Here is an 18,114-nt window from a genome sequence, read left to right on the forward strand (position 1 = left end):
GAACTCTACGTTAGTTATACAATTTGTTAAGTAAATTAAAACTCATTAGTAACTAGACATAAGATTTCTAGATGAAGCAGATACTCTAATTGAGATAAAATGAGAGAGAGAAGTAGGGAGGGAAAGAGAAAGAGTAATAGAGGGGGAGGGAGGAGAGGATCGGAGTAAGAAAGGAAGGAAAACAGAGGGAGAAAACCTCCCAAGCAGGTCCTCCAAAGGTTTGTATATAATAAACTACGGAGAAAAGTAATACACATTTAAGTAAAAATAAAAAAAACAGCAAGTGAACTTGAAGTTTCTCAGTAATCCCACTACATATACATACACTCACACTCCTCTAAAACTAATTTCCCCATCACCACCTTGGACCACCTTTCCTTTTTCTGCTCGGAGATGAGTCCTAAGCCTAATACCAATGGTTCCATTTAGACACTGGCGGTTAATCAGGGTAAGTGACCAGACTCCTTACTCCCTGGTATAGGCTCACTCACCCAGCTTTGTTCAGACAGTCCAAGAGAAAACTGGAGGGCGAGTACCCATTTTATCTCTGTATGCCCCGCAGTGCTAGGGTCTGCAGACGCGCAGCATAAAGTGGCCAGTAAACAAGACACGTTGAATGTCGAGAAAACAATATATATGTCTTCAGTGAGAGATCTACAAATTTCCAGAATGTTACAGGCAAGTTTTCTCACTCTTAAACACCCCAGAATACATAACCCAGTTGCACTCTGTTACCCAAAAGCTTGTGTGTGTGTCCTTTAAATAACTCGCTCAATTTTCTCATCTGAACAATGAAGATAAGAGCACCTAACTCAAAAAGTGCGGAAAGGTTTAAAGAAGCTGGTACAGGTAGTCTTTAGATAAATGCCTGGAATTCTACACACTACATAAAGGTTAGTCACTGACGTTACTGAAAAAGATTATTACAATAAAAGTAAAGCCCAAGCAGTACCACCAGAGGGGCCAAAGCTTAAAAGAAATTATTCTAGAAAAACTAAGATCAGAGGTTGGCAGACTTTTTCTGTTAAGGGCCAGAAAGTACTATAAATATCGTGGCTTATCAAGCCAACAGGCAATATTCCCAACCCTTAGAGAAATTCTTCTCCCTGAAAGGCTAATATGGGTTTTTTTGTTTACATTTTAAAATCTGAGAAGCATTCTCAGTATGTGGGTCCCAACAATTGCAGCCTGAATTTGGAGCCAGGGCCAGTTTGCCGACCTCTGTGTAAAACACTAATGACGATAATCCAGGTCAGTGCTTTTTAAAGGCAGCAGAAGGAAACGTCTGTGAGTTGGTTCAAGTTGACTGAAAAACATGCTGCCTTCAAACTTCTAAAATCCAGAAAGCCTGGCCGGAGCGGTGGGGAACCCTGGCAGAACCCAGAGTAGGGCCTCAGAAGCCCGCCAGGACCTCGCGGTTCTCCGGGGCCGCCGAACCCCCGCCACACTTACTCCCAGCAGCGGCCCGCGGCCGATGACCGTCTCCCCGGGCGCCAGGGCCACCCGGGGGCCGCCATCCTGCGGCTGTAGCTCGAAGCCCCCGGACATAGCGGCGAGGATTAAACAGACCCCCTCGCAAGGAGCGAGACCCTGTAACCGTTTCCGCCTTCCAACGACAGGCGCGGGGCCCAGGCAGGCCCCAAGAAACACAGGGGGAGGTAGAGCAAAGATTGCCCTCGAGTGTGCCCCGCCTGCGCGGAGCTGGGGCCCCACCGAGGGGAAGCGAACCCTTCCCTTCCACTCCAGCCAGTGACGTACTCAGAGAATCCCGTTTCACACCGCCTCCCATCTGCTTTTTTAAAAGCCCGGGTTACCCAACCCCCGCCCCCTCCCAGCCCCAGCCCTTCTCACCGCCCACCCGGCTCGAAGGGCGCCGGTCTTTGTAGTCCGTTACGCTTTCCCTTCTCCTCCACTGCCTATCTCAGGCGCCCTGGGAAAACTACCAATCCCAAAAGGCAACGCGCGTCCCTCTCTGCGCCTGTGCGAAATCCGAGTCAGCAAGGCGGGGCTAGAGTGGGTGGGAAGAGAGGGGGAAAGGATTCGAATTCTGGACAATTTAAATCGCGGATCGAGAGATAGCAGCTCCCCAGTAGGTAGGAGGGGGTCTTCCCTTTCCACTGACGTCTGGCAAGCGTAATCCGGGGCGCGGCCCTGGCGCTCGCACAGCCTCTGCTCGGCCGACCGGAGCTGCGGTGACAGTCGGTGGTGACAGTTGTTATTGTTTACCTGTCAGTGCCCAGGTATTCTTTGGACTCCGACAGCTGCTGTCGGCTCCGGGCATGCCAGGAGGGTGGTTCAGATGGGACGTGGGGTCATTCCTTCCGGCCTGCAGTGTCTGCCTGGGATGGAGGCTCCCCGAGAACCGGGCGTCTGCCCTGCTTTACGATTCCTCCCTCCGTGTGACACCTGAAAGAGGGGTGACCTGTCACCTAATTAGAGAGGTAATTTAGCAAAGTTTGGTTTAGAAAGAAGAGGATAGGTTTCTAGACATCCAGGCAAAATGGGACTTAAAAGAAGAAAAATGCCTAGTGGGGTTTAGGCACCCCCATCTGTTAAATTCAAATGCTTTCATATGCCTCGTGTGGAATAATCGTAACGGGAGGACGTATTTTATCTCCAGTGAGATCTTAGGAGAAATAACAAATGTGCGTTTAAATGCACAGTAACTTTTTCCTAGTATGAGATTCTTTTCAAGAATAGAGTAGTTCGGCTTTAGTTTATATTGATGAGGGCTAGAGGGTGGAAGGGCAAAAACTTGACTTATGAACTTATTTTTTGCAGTTTGCTTTCTCACTTCCCCAAACTCTCAAGAGGAAATCCTCTGTTGAACTCAGGCATTAAAATTCTGACCACTGTAGCCAACTTGGATCATAACCAAATGAACCGGAGCATCTGTGGTCTTGGCAGGTTTAGAAACATATAGGTGAGTAGCACATCTAGAAAGGGGAATTTGTCATTAGCTAAGATAAAAGAAGTATTAGCTGTATCTGAAACCCCTCCTGCACCAACACCCCTCACTATAAAAGGAAGTACAAAATGGAATAAACTGATTTTAAGTTAATATGAACTATCTTTATATGCCAAAATACCTCCATGCTTTCAACTGATATCAGGAGCCTACACCATGCACCTTAGGTAAATTAGCTCAAACTGGACTTTCAATCTTTAGTCATGTGCTTTACCTAGATGTGTTATAAATATTGATTATAGTTGTGAGTAACTGTTGTTTGATGGCCTTAATGACTAGTTATCTTAGTTCATAATTAACTATACATGTGGAATAGCCTCAAGAAGCTATTTCTAAAACACAACTCTTATAACTAATTGAATGTTTGAGATTTTGACAGTATAGCCCAGACCTCAACCTCTTATCCATTTCAGACAGCATTTGTGTCAAATGTGAGCACCTACCCATTAAGTGCAAGTAGATAAACAATTCTTATATAAACTACTAAAAGTTCATCAGGTTTGTCATTAAGTCACAAGTTATAAGTGAAAAACTTAAAGAGAAGGCATTTGTTCCCATTGTTAGTATTCAGTGAGCTGAGTAGAATTGAAACATATACATTTTCAAAAGTTTTTTCAATCAATACTTGGAATAGAATGTGTTCTTACCATAGTTGTTTCTACTACTAAAAATAAATTATAGACTGTGAAGAATCACATCTCTTTTTCAGATAATTTTCTTTGGGAGTAGAAAAACAAATGTTTAGAAACAAACCTATTTACCAAAAATATCTAAAAAGAAGAAAAGGAGTAGCATGTGTTGGGTGTCTCCCGCGTGCAGTTCAGATGTAGGGATAGATTCTTCACTCATCATCTCTGTTCATCCTTTAAGAAGACACACCAGAGAAGCATCACTGGCTCCATTTGACAGACTGAAGAGCTCAAGTCAATAAAGTTAAAGTTCATTAAATCTAACCATGAAAGTATCTGGCTCAAAGGGGGATCTACAGTCTGATCTAAAGGCAGTGAATATTTTTAACCTTTGCCTTTCAGGTTATATATGAGGATAATTCACCAAAATACCGAGCTATGAAGAAAAACTCCAAGAGAAACCATGCTTCAAGGGTTTCTGACATAGACTTGAACTCTGTGGATACTGAAAAGGAAAAAAAAGAGTGTCAAAATAATTTTGTTGAACTGCTGCCTCCAGAAGTTACTTTTAAAATTTTCAGTCAGCTAGACATCCGGAGCTTGTGCAGGGCTTCGGTGACATGCAGGAGCTGGAATCATGCAATAAGACACAGCGACTCCTTGTGGAAACCTCACTGCCTGACTGTAAGAGCTGTATGTCAAAGAGAGATAGATGACGATCTAGAGAGTGGTTATCCCTGGAGGGTAAGTTTATCCTTTGCAATCTGAAGTCCTCTTGACAATATGGTGATCTATTTGAGCCACACTCTACCTTCTGGCTTGAAGGAGGGAGGATTTCATATACAGAACGACATACAGAGTGGGTTGGCTTTGGGAGTTAAAGTCGAATTATATTCTTTTCCTGCAAAAACGAAATCTCCCATCTATCCTTTTGAATTTGGGGGGCATTTACCTCATAAACCACAATGGCTACTTCATTTTACTCCACCTATCCAAAACCCCCAGCAAACTGTGTAACTCACACTGTTCTGTATGTGCACACACACACACATTTATTAATAGATGTGTGTATCAATGTAAATACTTAATCTTTTCAGCCTTTCAATCAGCTTCTCTAGCTTCAAACAAACTCACTCACCAACCACTGACTACCTTCTTTAACAATGGCAGTAGTAGTAGTAGTAGTAGTAGTAGTAGTAGTAGTAGTAGTAATAGTGTTAATCGCTCAGTCATGTCTGACTCTTTGCCATCGACTGTAGCCCGCCAGGCTCCTCTCTCCATGGAATTCTCCAGGCAAGAATCCTGGAGTGGGTTGCCATTAACAATGGTGGTTTACTTCTTTCAGGTCATACTACTGAGGAATTACCAGAAGAGTAAAGTAAAACATGAATGGCTAAGTGGCAGATACAGCAACATATGTTCTCCTATCAGCCTACCAGAAAAAATCATGTACCCAATGGATGCAGACACGTGGGGGGAAATTCTAGAAGCAGAATTGGAAAGATAAGCAGAAAACTCTCCTAACTTTGAGAGTTTAAAACTAAAATGACTCTTAGATTATAAAAAGTATGTCTTTAACTGTCCATTTTTTTGTTTGCCTTTTTAATATTTAACATTTAAAAGAAAACTAAGTAGAAAATATAAAAAATAAAACTTTGTTTTTATTTTGCACTTTAGGTAAAATAATGTTTTACCTAAATGTTTCTGGTTTTACTGTAATGTGGAAAAATCATGAAATGTTATTTATATAAAAATACTATACTGATAGGGTGATTTCAAAATGTATTATTTCATGTATTTGTGTTGGTCTGTTGAAGTACTTCAGTATTTTAATGATTAAACAGTTTTATTAGTGTTTTCTGCTTAATAATTTGAAAATTCAAGAAACCATATGAAGGAACTGACTTAGAGATTTATTAATTAGTAGACATAGTTAGGCTCATGGGAAAAATCCCCAAATGAAATTGATAGCAATATGTTTAAATGTATAATAAATGTATATTTTAATAACTTAAAATTTTCCATTTCAGTGGAATCAGATTGAATTGTCAAACACTGTAAACATTTTGTGTTAAACATGTGGTTTAATTTTATTTTATTTTTGTTTTGTTTTTGTTTTTGTTTTTTTATTTATTTATTTATTTTAGTTGGGGGCTAATTACTTTACAATATTGTAGTGGTTTTTGCCATATATTGACATGAATCAGCCATGGGTTTACATGTGTTCCCCATGCAGAACCCCCCTCCTACCTCCCTCCCCATCCCATCCCTCTGGGTCATCCCATTGCCCCAGCCCTGAGCATTTGTCTCATGCATCAAACCTGGAATGGTGTTCTGTTTCACATATGATAATACACATGTTTCAATGCTATTCTCTCAGAACGTCCCATCCTCACCTTCTCCCTCAGAGACCATAAGACTGTTCTATGCATCTGTGTCTCTTATTCTGTCTCGCATACAGGGTTATCCTTACCATCTTTCAAATTCCATATATATGCATTAGTATACTGTATTGGCGTTTTTCTTTCTGGCTTACTTCACTCTGTATAATGGGCTCCAGTTTCATCCATCTCAATAGAACTGATTCAAATATATTCTTTTTAATGGCTGAGTAATATTCCATTGTGTATATGTACCACAGCTTCCTTATCCATTTGTCTGATGATGGATATCTAGGTTACTTCCATGTCCTGGCTATTATAAACAGTGCTGCGATGAACATTGGGGTACACATGTCTCTTTCAATTCTGGTTTCCTCGGTGTGTATGCCCAGCAATGAAATTGCTGGGTCATATGGCAGTTCTATTCCCAGTTTTTTAAGGAATCTCCACACTGTTCTCCATAGTGGCTGAACTAGTTTGCATTCCCACCAACAGTGAAGAGGGTTCCCTTTACTCCACACCCTCTCCAGCATTTATTGCTTGTAGACTTTTGGATAGCAGCCATTCTGACTGGCATGAAATGGTACCTCATTGTGGTTTTGATTTGCATTTCTGTAATAATGAGGGATATTGAGCATCTTTTCATGTGTTTGTTAGCCATCTGTGTGTCTTCTTTGGAGAAATGTCTATTTAGTTCTCTGGCCCATTTTTTGATTGGGTCATTTATTTTTCTGGAATTCAGCTGCAGGAGTTGCTTGTATATTTTTGAGATTAATTGTTTGTCCGTTGCTTCGTTTGCTATTATTTTCTCCCATTCTGAAGGCTGTCTTTTCCCCTTGCTTATAGTTTCCTTTGTTGTGCAAAAGCTTTTAAGTTTAATTAGGTCCCATTTGTTTATTTTTGCTTTTATTTCCAATATTCTTGGAGGTGGGTCATAGACTGTGATTTATGTCGGAGAGTGTTTTGCCTATGTTTTCCTCTAAGAGTTTTATAGTTTCTGGTCTTACGTTTAGATCTTTAATCCATTTTGAGTTTATTTTTGTGTATGGCATTAGAAAGTGTTCTCATTTCATTCTTTTACAAGTGGTTGACCAGTTTTCCCAGCACCACTTGTTTAAAGAGATTGTCTTTTCTCCATTGTATATTCTTGCCTCCTTTGTCGAAGATAAGGTGTCCATAGGTGCATAGATTTATCTCTGGGCTTTCTATTTTGTTCCATTGATCTATATTTCTGTCTTTGTGCCAGTACCATACTGTCTTGATGACTGTGGCTTTGTAGTAGAGCCTGAAGTCAGGCAGGTTGATTCCTCCAGTTCCATTCTTCTTTTTCAAGATTGCTTTGGCTATTTGAGGTTTTTTATATTTCCATACAAATTGTGAAATTATTTGTTCTAGTTCTGTGAAAAATACCATTGGTAGCTTGATAGGGATTGCATTGAATCTATAGATTGCTTTGGCTAGTATACTCATTTTCACTATATTAATTCTTCCAATCCGTGAACACGGTATATTTCTCCATCTATTTGTGTCCTGTTTGGTTTCTTTCATCGGTGTTTTATAGTTTTCTATATATAAGTCTTTTGTTTTTTTAGGTAGATATATTCCTAAGTATTTTATTCTTTTTGTTGCAATGGTGAATGGAATTGTTTCCTTAATTTCTCTTTCTGTTTTCTCATTGTTAGTGTATAGAAATGCAAGGGATTTCTGTGTGTTAATTTTATATCCTACAACTTTACTATATTCATTGATTAGCTCTAGTAATTTTCTGATAGAATCTTTAGGGTTTCTATGTAGAGGATCATGTCATCTGCAAACAGTGAGAGTTTTACTTCTTCTTTTCCTATCTGGATTCCTTTTATTTCTTTTTCTGCTCTGATTGCTGTGGCCAAAACTTCCAAAACTATGTTGAATAGTAGTGGTGAAAGTGGGCACCCTTGCCTTGATCCTGACATTAGGGGAAATGCTTTCAATTTTTCACCATTGAGGATAATGTTTGCTGTGGGTTTGTCATATATAGCTTTTATTATGTTGAGGTATGTTCCTTCTATTCCTGCTTTCTGGAGGGTTTTTATCATAAATGGATGTTGAATTTTGTCAAAAGGCTTTTTCTGCATCTATTGAGATAATCATATGGCTTTTATCTTTCAATTTGTTAATGTGGTGTATTACATTGATTGACTTGCGGATATGAAAGAAACCTTGCATTCCTGGGATAAAGCGCACTTAGTCATGATGTATGATCTTTTTAATATGTTGTTGGTTTGTGTTTGCTAGAATTTTGTTAAGGATTTTTGCATCTATGTTCATCAGTGATATTGGCCTGTAGTTTTCTTTTTTTATGGCATCTTTGTCTGGTTTTGGAATTAGGGTGATGGTGGCCTCATAGAATGAGTTTGGAAGTTTACCTTCTTCTGCAATTTTCTGGAAGAGTTTGAGTAAGATAGGTGTTAGCTCTGCTCTCAATTTTTGGTAGAATTCAGCTGTGAAGCCATCTGGTCCTGGGCTTTTGTTGGCTGGAAGATTTCTGATTACAGTTTCGATTTCCGTGCTTGTGAGGAGTCTGTTAAGATCTTCTATTTCTTTCTGGTTCAGTTTTGGAAAGTTATACTTTTCTAAGAATTTGTCTATTTCTTCCAAGTTGTCCATTTTATTGGCATATAGCTGTTGGTAGTAGTCTCTTATGATCCTTTGTATTTCTGTGTAGTCTGTTGTGATCTCTCCATTTTCATTTCTAATTTTGTTGATTTGATTCTTCTCCCCTTGCTTCTTGATGAGTCTGGCTAATTGTTTGTCAATTTTGTTTATCTTCTCAAAAAACCAGCTTTTAGTTTTGTTGATTTTTGCTATGGTCTATTTTGTTTCTTTTGCATTTATTTATGCCCTAATTTTTAAGATTTCTTTCCTTCTGCTAACCCTGGGGTTCTTCATTTCTTCCTTCTCTAGTTGCTTTAGGTGTAGAGTTAGGTTATTTATTTGATTTTTTTTCTTGTTTCTTGAGGTACGCCTGTATTGCTATGAACCTTCCCCTTAGCACTGCTTTTACAGTGTCCCATAGGTTTTGGATTGTTGTGTTTTCATTTTCATTCATTTCTATGCATATTTTGATTTCTTTTTTGATTTCTTCTGTGGTTTGTTGGTTATTCAGAAGTGTGTTGTTTAGCCTCCATATGTTGGAATTTTTAATAGTTTTTTTCCTGTAATTGAGATCTAATTTTACTGCATTGTGGTCAGAGAAGATGATTGGAATGATTTTAATTTTTTTTGAATTTACCAAGGCTAGATTTATGGCCCAGGATGCGATCTATCCTGGAGAAAGTTCCGTGTGCACTTGAGAAAAAGGTGAAATTGATTGTTTTGGGGTGAGATGTCCTGTAGATATCAATTAAATCTAGCTGGTATATTGTATCATTTAAAGTTTGTGTTTCCTTGTTAATTTTCTGTTTAGTTGATCTGTCCATAGGTGTGAGTGGGGTATTAAAGTCTCCCACTATTATTGTGTTATTGTTAATTTTCCCTTTCATACTTGTTAGCATTTGCCTTTCATATTGTGGTGCTCCTATGTTGGGTGCATATATATTTATAATTGTTATATCTTCTTCTTGGATTGATCCTTTGATCATTATGTAATGTTCTTCTTTGTCTCTTTTCACAGCCTTTATTTTAAAGACTATTTTATCTGAAATGAGTATTGTGACTCCTGCTTTCTTTTGGTCTCCATTTGCATGAAATATGTTTTTCCATCCCTTCACTTTCAGTCTGTATGTGTCCCTTGTTTTGAGGTGTGTCTCTTGTAGACAGCATATATAGGGGTCTTGTTTTTGTATCCATTCAGCCAGTCTTTGTCTTTTGGTTGGGGCATTCAACCCATTTACATTTAAGGAAATTATTGATAAGTATGGTCCTGTTGCCATTTACTTTGTTGTTTTGGGTTCGTGTTTATACACCCTTTCTGTGTTTCCTGTCTAGAGAAGATCCTTTAGCATTTGTTGAAGATCTGGTTTGGTGATGCTGAATTCCCTCAGCTCTTGCTTGTCTGTGAAGCTTTTGAATTCTCCTTCATATCTGAATGAGATCCTTGCTGGGTACAGTAATCTGGGCTGTAGGTTATTCTCTTTCATTACTTTAAGTATGTCCTGCCATTCCCTTCTAGCCTGAAGAGTTTCTATTGAAAGATCAGCTGTTATCCTTGTGGGGATCCCCTTGTGTGTTATTTGTTGTTCTTCCCTTGCTGCTTTTAATATTTGTTCTTTGTGTTTGAGCTTTGTTAATTTGATTAATATGTGTCTTGGGGTGTTTCGCCTTGGGTTTATCCTGTTTGGGACTCTCTGGGTTTCTTGGACTTGTGTGACTATTTCCTTCCCCATTTTAGGGAAATTTTCAACTATTATCTCCTCGAGTATTTTTTCATGGCCTTTCCTTTTGTCTTCTTCTGGGACTCCTATGATTCAAATGTTGTGGCATTTCATATTGTCCCAGAGGTCCCTGAGATTTTCCTCATTTCTTTTGATTCTTTTTTCTTTTTTCCTCTCTGCTTCATTTATTTCCACCATTCTATCTTCTACCTCACTTATCCTATCTTCTGCCTCCGTTATTCTACTGTTGGTTCCCTCCAGAGTGTTTTTGATCTCATTTATTGGATTATTCATTATATATTGACTCTTTTTTATTTCTTATAGGTCCTTGTTAAACATTTCTTACATCTTCTCAATTTTTGTCTCCAGGCTATTTATCTGTAACTCCATTTTGTTTTCAAGATTTTGGATCATTTTTACTATCATTATTCTAAATTCTTTTTCAGGTAGATTCCCTATCTCCTCCTCTTTTGCTTGGTTTGGTGGGCATTTATCATTTTCCTTTACTTGCTGAGTATTTCTCTGCCTTTTTATCTTGTTTAGATTGCTGTGTTTGGGGTGGCCTTTCTGTATTCTGGTAGTTTGAAGTTCCTCTTTATTGTGGAGGTTCCTCCTTGTGGGTGGGGTTGGACGATTGGCTTCTCAAGGTTTCCTGGTTAGGGAAGCTTGCGTTGATGTTCTGGTGGGTAGAGCTGGATTTCTTCTCTCTCCTTTCGAAGACAATGGGCTGCTTTTCTGGATGCCTGATATCCTCTGCCAGCGTTCAAAAGTTGTTTTGTGAATTTTGCTCAGTGTTCAGATGTTCTTTCTATGAATTTGTGGGGGAGAGAGTGGTCTCCCCGTCCTATTCCTCTGCTATCTTAGCCAGTCCCGCTTGTGGTTTAATTTTAAATGAGTCCAACCAGAGAGCTAAAATTTGTGAGATTAAGTTCCCCATTACTTGCCAACAAACCTCGAATTACTCTTGGGCTGAAATGTATGGAAAGTGCCATCAGAACCTCCACACTGTTTTTCTTGGTAAAACTTATCTTCTTTCTGACATCTTGTAGCACCATCTAGTGTATTCCTTGTAGATAACCAAGAAAAAGGACCAGCTTCTTTTTGTTTTTCCACATTTAAAAGAAAGGAAAATATTATTTACAAGAAACCTATATACTTGACTTTGTTAAGAGTTTATAGCTTTATAGGAACCTTTAACTTTTGTTCTCTTTTACTTAAAAGTAGATGATATATTATTCGCAGTACCAGGTTGTTCAGTCTGAAACTGTGATCAGCACCATAGGTAACGTGACTACAAAACATTTTAGTTAGTATGGGATTTTCTTCTTAAATTATGCTCTATCGCATGAAAAGTAAGAGTCCAGGAACTCAATACTTAACAAGTCGAAAAATATGAGGAATATGTCCCGCTCTATATGGATTCCCTTTGTTGAATCAAGTAAGTGATGACTGGTTCAGTTCAGTTCTGTTCAGTTCAGTCACTCAGTCGTGTCCAACTCTTTGCGACCCCATGGACTGCAGCACGCCAGGGTTATCTCCTTCTGTCTTCTTGGGGGTGGAAGGGACCTTGAAAATCAGGCAGTCCAGTCTCTAGGATTATTCGGTAATTCCCACTATAGGAATGTTCTTCTTTTCACTTCTTCGTAAATTCTTTTGTACAGTGGATCGTCCGAACCTGGAAACCATTCCTACCTTCTACCATTCTGCATTAAGTGACCCTTTTAAGATTCCGTAGTTCTTTGTACATACCATTCTCAAAGCTGTCATACTACATTAAATTGTCTGCTTGATTTGTGTATCTCCCCCGTTAGATTGTGAGCCTGTTAATGGCAGGGACCATTTATTTATTTTTGTGTTCCCAAACCTGGAACATAGTAGATATTTCATAGAGTTGTTAAATTATTTTTATATTATTTATTTTAATCCTACCAAGAATGTAAAATAAAAATAATTTAACATATTTTGGTAGATAATATTGTATTGAAATGCAATGTACAAACACATAAGATATATGGGGTGCTTAATATTAATGCTAATATATGAAGAATTATTCTTGTTTTCTTAAAAGCTGTGAGAGAAAAATAGGAAAGAAGAAATATTTTTTGAATAAACACTTGAAAATATACTTCACCCGAAATTATCATTCATTTTTACTTATTGGATCACCCCAGTTTTAAATATTGTCATATGAGTAATATTTGGTTTTTGTTTTATACCATTTTTATACCATTAAAATAATTCTTTGTATAATAAGTTATTACTGTGATTACAGTCTACACTGAAAGGTAAGTTTTGGAACTTAATGATAAATTTATGGAATGGGTTTAGAATGAATTGTACATTTATCAGATCGAGTCATTAGCATCTAAGAAGGTGTGTGAGTGGATTCAAATGAAAAGGAGTGCTTTAACTCAGAGATAAAACAACATGTTATTTTTACACAGTCTGTAAAGAGGCAAGTTTATTAGGGAAGAGTATTAAGGAATCTCCAGTGTTGCTTAATGTTGATCAGTTCAATATCTAGTTTTTTGTTGTTGTTGTTTTTAGAAACCTTTTTTCAGTTGCTTCTAGTTTATAACTCAGTCTTCAGTTCAGTTCAGTTCAGTCGCTCAGTCATGTCCGACTCTTTGCGACCCCACAAACTGCAGCACAGCAGACCTCCCTGTCCATAACCAACTCCCAGAGTTTACTCAAACTCATGTCCATGCGTCAGTGGTGCCATCCAACCATTCAGCTGTTGTCCCTTTCTCCTCCTGCCTTCAATCTTTCCCAGCATCTGGGTCTTTTCAAATGAATCAGTTCTTTGCCATCACGTGGCCAAAGTATTGGAGTTTCAGCTTCAACATCAGTCCTTCCAATGCATATTCAGGACTGATTTCCTTTAGGATGGACTGATTGGATCTCCTTGCAGTCCAAGGGATTCTCAAGAGTCTTCTCCAACACCACAGTTCAAAAGCACCAATTCTTTGGCACTCAGCTTTCTTTATAGTCCAACTCTCACATCCATACATGACTACTGGAAAAACCATCTCTTTGACTAGATGGACCTTTGTTGGCAAAGTAATGTCTCTGCTTTTTAATATGCTGTCTAGGTTGTTCATAACTTTTCTTCCAAGGAGCAAGCGTCCTTTAATTTCATGGCTGCAGTCACCATCTGCAGTGATTTTGGAGCCCAAAAAAATTAAGTCAGTTGCTGTTTCCATTGCGTCCCCATCTACTTGCCATGAAGTGATGGGACCAGATGCCATGATCTTAGTTTTCTGAATGTTGAGTTTTAAGCCAACTTTTTCACTTTCCTCTTTCACTTTCATCAAGAGGCTCTTTAGTTCTTCTTCACTTTCTGCCATAAGGGTGGTGTCATCTGCATATCTGAGGTTATTGATATTTCTCCTGGCAATCTTGATTCCAGCTTGTGCTTCATTCAGCCCAGCATTTCTCATGATGTACTCTGCATGTAAGTTAAATAGGCAGGGTGACGATATACAGCCTTGACATACTCCTTTTCCTATTTGGAACCTGTCTGTTGTTCCACGTCCAGTTCTAACTGTTGCTTCCTGATCTGCATACAAATTTCTCAGGAGGCAGGTTGGGTGGTCTGGCATTCCCATCTCTTGAAGAATTTTCCACAGTTTGTTGTGATCCACACAGTCAAGGGCTTTGGCATAATCAATAAAGCAGAAATAGATGATTTTCTGGAACTCTCTTGCTTTTTCAGTGATCCAACGGATGTTGGCAATTTGATCTCTGGTTCCTCTGCCTTTTCTAAATCCAGCTTGAACATCTGGAAGTTAACGGTTCACGTACTGTTGAAGCCTAACTTGGAGAATTTTGAGCATTACTTTGCTAGCGTGTGAGATGAGTGCAATTGTGTGGTAGTTCGAGCATTCTTTGGCATTGCCTTTCTTTGGGATTGGAATGAAAACTGACCTTTTCCAGTCCCATGGCCACTGCTGAGTTTTCCAAATTTGCTAGCATATTGAGTGGCAGCACTTTCACAGCATCATCTTTTAGGATTTGAAATAGCAACTGGAATCCCATCACCTCCACTAGCTTTGTTTGTAATGATGCTTCCTAAGGCCCACTTGACTTCACATTCCAGGATATCTGGCTCTAGGTGAGTGATCACACCACTGTGATTATCTGGGTCATGAAGATCTTTTTTGTACAGTTCTTCTGTATATTCTTGCCACCTCTTCTTAGTATCTTCTGCTTCTGTTAGGTCCATATCATTTCTGTCCTTAATTGTGCTCATCTTTGCATGAAATATTCCCTTGGTATCTCTAATTTTCTAGAAGAGATCTCTGAGTGAAAGTTGCCCAGTTGTGTCCGACTCTTTGCGACCCCATGGACGATACAGTCCATGGAATTCTCTAGGCCAGAATACTGGAGTGGGTTGCCTTTCCCACCTCCAGGGGATCTTCCCAACCCAGGGATCGAACCCAAGCCTCCCACGTTGCAAGCAGATTCTTTACCAACTGAGCCACCAGGGAAGCCCAAAAGAATACTGGAGTGGGTAGCCTATCCCTTCTCCAGCAGATCTTCCCGACCCAGGAATCGAACCAGGGTCTCCTGCATTGCAAGTGAATTCTTTACCAACTTGAGCTATGAGGGAAGAGATCCTTAGTCTTTCCCATTCTATTGTTTTCCTCTATTTCTTTGCATTGATCACTGAGGAAGGCTTTCTTATCTCTCCTTGCTATTCTTTGGAACTCTGCATTCAAATGGGTATATCTTTCCTTTTCTCCTTTGCCTTTCGCTTCTCTTCTTTTCACAGCTGTTTGTAAGGCCTCCTTGGACAACCATTTTGCCTTTTTGCATTTCTTTTTCTTGCAGATGGTCTTGATCCCTGCCTCCCGTACGATGTCACAAACCTCCGTCCATAGTTCTTCAGGCACTCTGGAGCTGCGGCTGCGCGGCGCTGGAGTGGCTGTGAGAAGATACCCCATGTCCAAACACAGAGAAGCCCCAGCAAGACAGTGGAGGTGTGGGGGGCTGAAATTGTGTTTAGAATCAAATGCAATCTTAGAGCAGGATAATCATTAATAAAATCTATGGGAATATAAACTTTAAACCTTAGAATAGTCATATATAGAAGCCTAGTTTGAAAAATATACCCCTAACCACTTTAATTTCATGTTTGCTTTGGCTTTACATAATATCTTCTCTCCACAACATCAAATGCCCTAATAATATTAACAAAAATAACATGAGTAGTAACACTAGGAAATGGCTTGCAAAGAATAATATATAACAATGGAAGATCACACGTTTTTATTTAAAGTAGAGCTGAAAGAACAAAACCATCAAATGGATGAAATTAGGTAAACAATGGGCAAAGTTGATTAATTATAACAGCCAACACTTATTGAATGCGTGCTCTGCTCCAAGCATTGTGCTAATGCAGGGGTTACTATTATTCTATATCCGTTTTATGCATGAGGGAACTGAAAATTAGAGAATAATCTCACCTATCTAGTTCAACCTCACTTCCCAGCACCTATAAGAGTATGTAATACATAGTAGGCACTCATTAAATTTTTATTTTGAACAAGTTAAAAACTAATCTGAAAACAAGTAAGTCAAATGAAAGAGCCAAGAATATTCCTTCAACTTTTTATTTTGAAAAATTTCAGACCCACAGAAAAGTAAAAATATATGACAAAAACCCTTTGTGTATCCTTCACCTAGATTACTACTTGTTAACATTTCCACATTTATTAATTACTTTTGCCAAAGCATTTGAAAATATGTTGCAGACATGATACTTCACCTCTAAATACTTCAGCATGCATCTCCTAAGAATATGTATTCTCCTAAATATTAATACAACTTCATTAGCATATCTAAAACTTTTTATACTATTTCAGTAGTCATCTAATTTACAATTCCTATTTAAATTTATCCAATAGTTCCAAAAATATCTTTTATAGATTTTTTTTTCCAATTCAAAATCCAGATATGGTTTATGCATATCATTTTTTTATGTTTCTTTAATCTCTTTTAACTAGAAGCATCTCCATGCCTTTGGTTTTGTTTTTTGGGATATTGACTTTTTTTTAAAGAATTCAGGTTGGTTATCTTATAGAATGTTCTGTAACTGATTTGTCTGATTGTCCCTTCATGATCTGATTCAGCTAAAACATATTCAGCAGTTAGACTGCATAGGTGATGTAATATACTTCTTACTGTACCACATTAAGAAACAGGTGATACCCAATTGTTCCACTACATGGGAGGATAATTTGATCAATTGCTTGAGGTGATAATCACCAAATCTCTCTATTTAAAGTGATAGAGCTAAGACTTCCTTTCCATAGAGCTAAGACTTCTTTTCCATAGAGCCAAGACTTCTTTTTACAACAACTCGTTTCTAAATTATTGCCTTACTCTATGCTAAATGCTTTATAAGACATTATCTTCATCTTCACAATTAGACTTTTAAAGACCATGGGAAAGCATCACTAAATTCTTTGCCAGGCAGTCTAAAACATAAAAAGAAAATGTAAACCTACTATTTACACCCAAATCTCTCCAACTTCAGAGATCAAGCTTTTAACCCCTATGGTGGTGGTAGTCGCTATGTCGTGTCCTACTCTTGCGACCCCATGGACTGTAGCCTGCCAGGTTCCTCTGTCTATGGGATTCTCCAGGCAAGAATACTGGAGTGGGTTGCCATTTCCTTCTCCTTTAACCCCTATATAGTATCTTTGGTAAATTCAACACTTCCTTCTTATGTTGAGACAACATGACAGGCTAAGACTAACAAATAACATCTCCCATTACAAATATATAGAGGTTCTATATGAAATTAATTTTAAATACATAGTACTTACATTTCTGCTAATGGCAGAACAGATAATTCTGACAAGATTTCCTACTTAGGACAATTTGAAAACCAGGTTGGGGTGGGAGTTAATCTGTTTGAAGGCATCCCAGAGCTAATAAGATAATAAAGAGAGATTGGACCAGTTTCTGGGGAAAGAAAGAAAATCAAAGAGGTAAGCCAATGATTGAGGTTAATCTTGCCATGAAAACATTTGCCAGTTTCTGCAGGGGCAGCTGAGAGATTTAATAGATTTTGAAAGCCTGCAAGACTACAAGGACAATGAGTGGAATCTAGAACTCACTAAGAAAAGGAGAACCAATAACGCCTCTCCTTAGTAATCTACTTTCTTATGGTTTGGGACCCAGAAGGACAGCACCCTAGGAAAGGAAGTGACTTGGATGTACATGGACCTCATAGAAAAACCATGCACCTTCAAAACATCTCAGCCTCTGAAACTGGAATGATAGGATCCCAGAAGAAGAATGCCCTAGACACCCTGGCAAAGAAAAGAAAAGTTCTTCCTGGAGAAAGATATCAACATTATCAACATTTTAGGCTTTATATTATCTCTAAGAGCATTGTAAAATATCGATGTTGATGTGTATACATACACACACAGGAGGAGACATTATAAACAATAAAACCAATACCATTGTTGAAAAACACAATAGAAAAGATCCACAGTTGTAGTTATCAGATGAAGTCTCCAAAATAACAAAGCTTGAGTTAATCAGTGATGTAAAATGCATGTTGAGTAATTCAGCAGAGAAATGAAAATTATAAAAAGAGCCAAGTGGAAATTTTATAGCTAAAAAATAAATGACATGTTAAGAAAGCAATAGATTGGTTTAGCAGATGATTAAACAGCTGAAGAGAAGAGAAAGTATGAATGAATCTGAAAATAAGTACAAAGAAAATATCCAGAATGATGCAAAGAGTGAAAAAGGATGAAAAATAC

At 38.5% G+C, this 18,114-nt stretch overlaps 2 protein-coding genes across 10 annotated transcripts in view; one reads left to right on the forward strand and one right to left on the reverse strand.

Moving 5' to 3' along the window:
- The window catches only part of APLF (aprataxin and PNKP like factor), a 142,101-nt gene extending 140,294 nt beyond the window's left edge, over positions 1 to 1,807 (reverse strand). For all 9 annotated transcript variants that reach the window (XR_014083510.1, XR_014083509.1, XR_014083511.1 and 6 more), the window contains exon 1: positions 1,453 to 1,807. Coding sequence is in view for 6 of the 9 variants with exons in the window: in XM_081595691.1 (XP_081451817.1) it covers positions 1,453 to 1,548 (96 nt within the window). In the remaining 3 variants the exon portion in view is untranslated. The remainder of the gene's footprint in view (positions 1 to 1,452) is intronic.
- Positions 1,808 to 2,004: 197 nt separating this feature from the next.
- Positions 2,005 to 5,180, forward strand: FBXO48 (F-box protein 48). Its single transcript, XM_081595697.1, has 4 exons — positions 2,005 to 2,093; positions 2,782 to 2,923; positions 4,000 to 4,341; positions 4,943 to 5,180. The coding sequence occupies exons 3-4, from the start codon at positions 4,036 to 4,038 to the stop codon at positions 5,102 to 5,104; spliced, it is 468 nt and encodes a 155-aa protein (XP_081451823.1). The 5' UTR covers positions 2,005 to 2,093; positions 2,782 to 2,923; positions 4,000 to 4,035; the 3' UTR covers positions 5,105 to 5,180.
- Positions 5,181 to 18,114: the final 12,934 nt, after the last annotated feature.

The sequence above is a fragment of the Giraffa tippelskirchi genome, chromosome 4 (genome assembly GCF_054371585.1).
Source record: "Giraffa tippelskirchi isolate mGirTip1 chromosome 4, T2T-mGirTip1v1.2.pri, whole genome shotgun sequence".
In the NCBI taxonomy this organism is placed as follows: domain Eukaryota; kingdom Metazoa; phylum Chordata; class Mammalia; order Artiodactyla; family Giraffidae; genus Giraffa; species Giraffa tippelskirchi.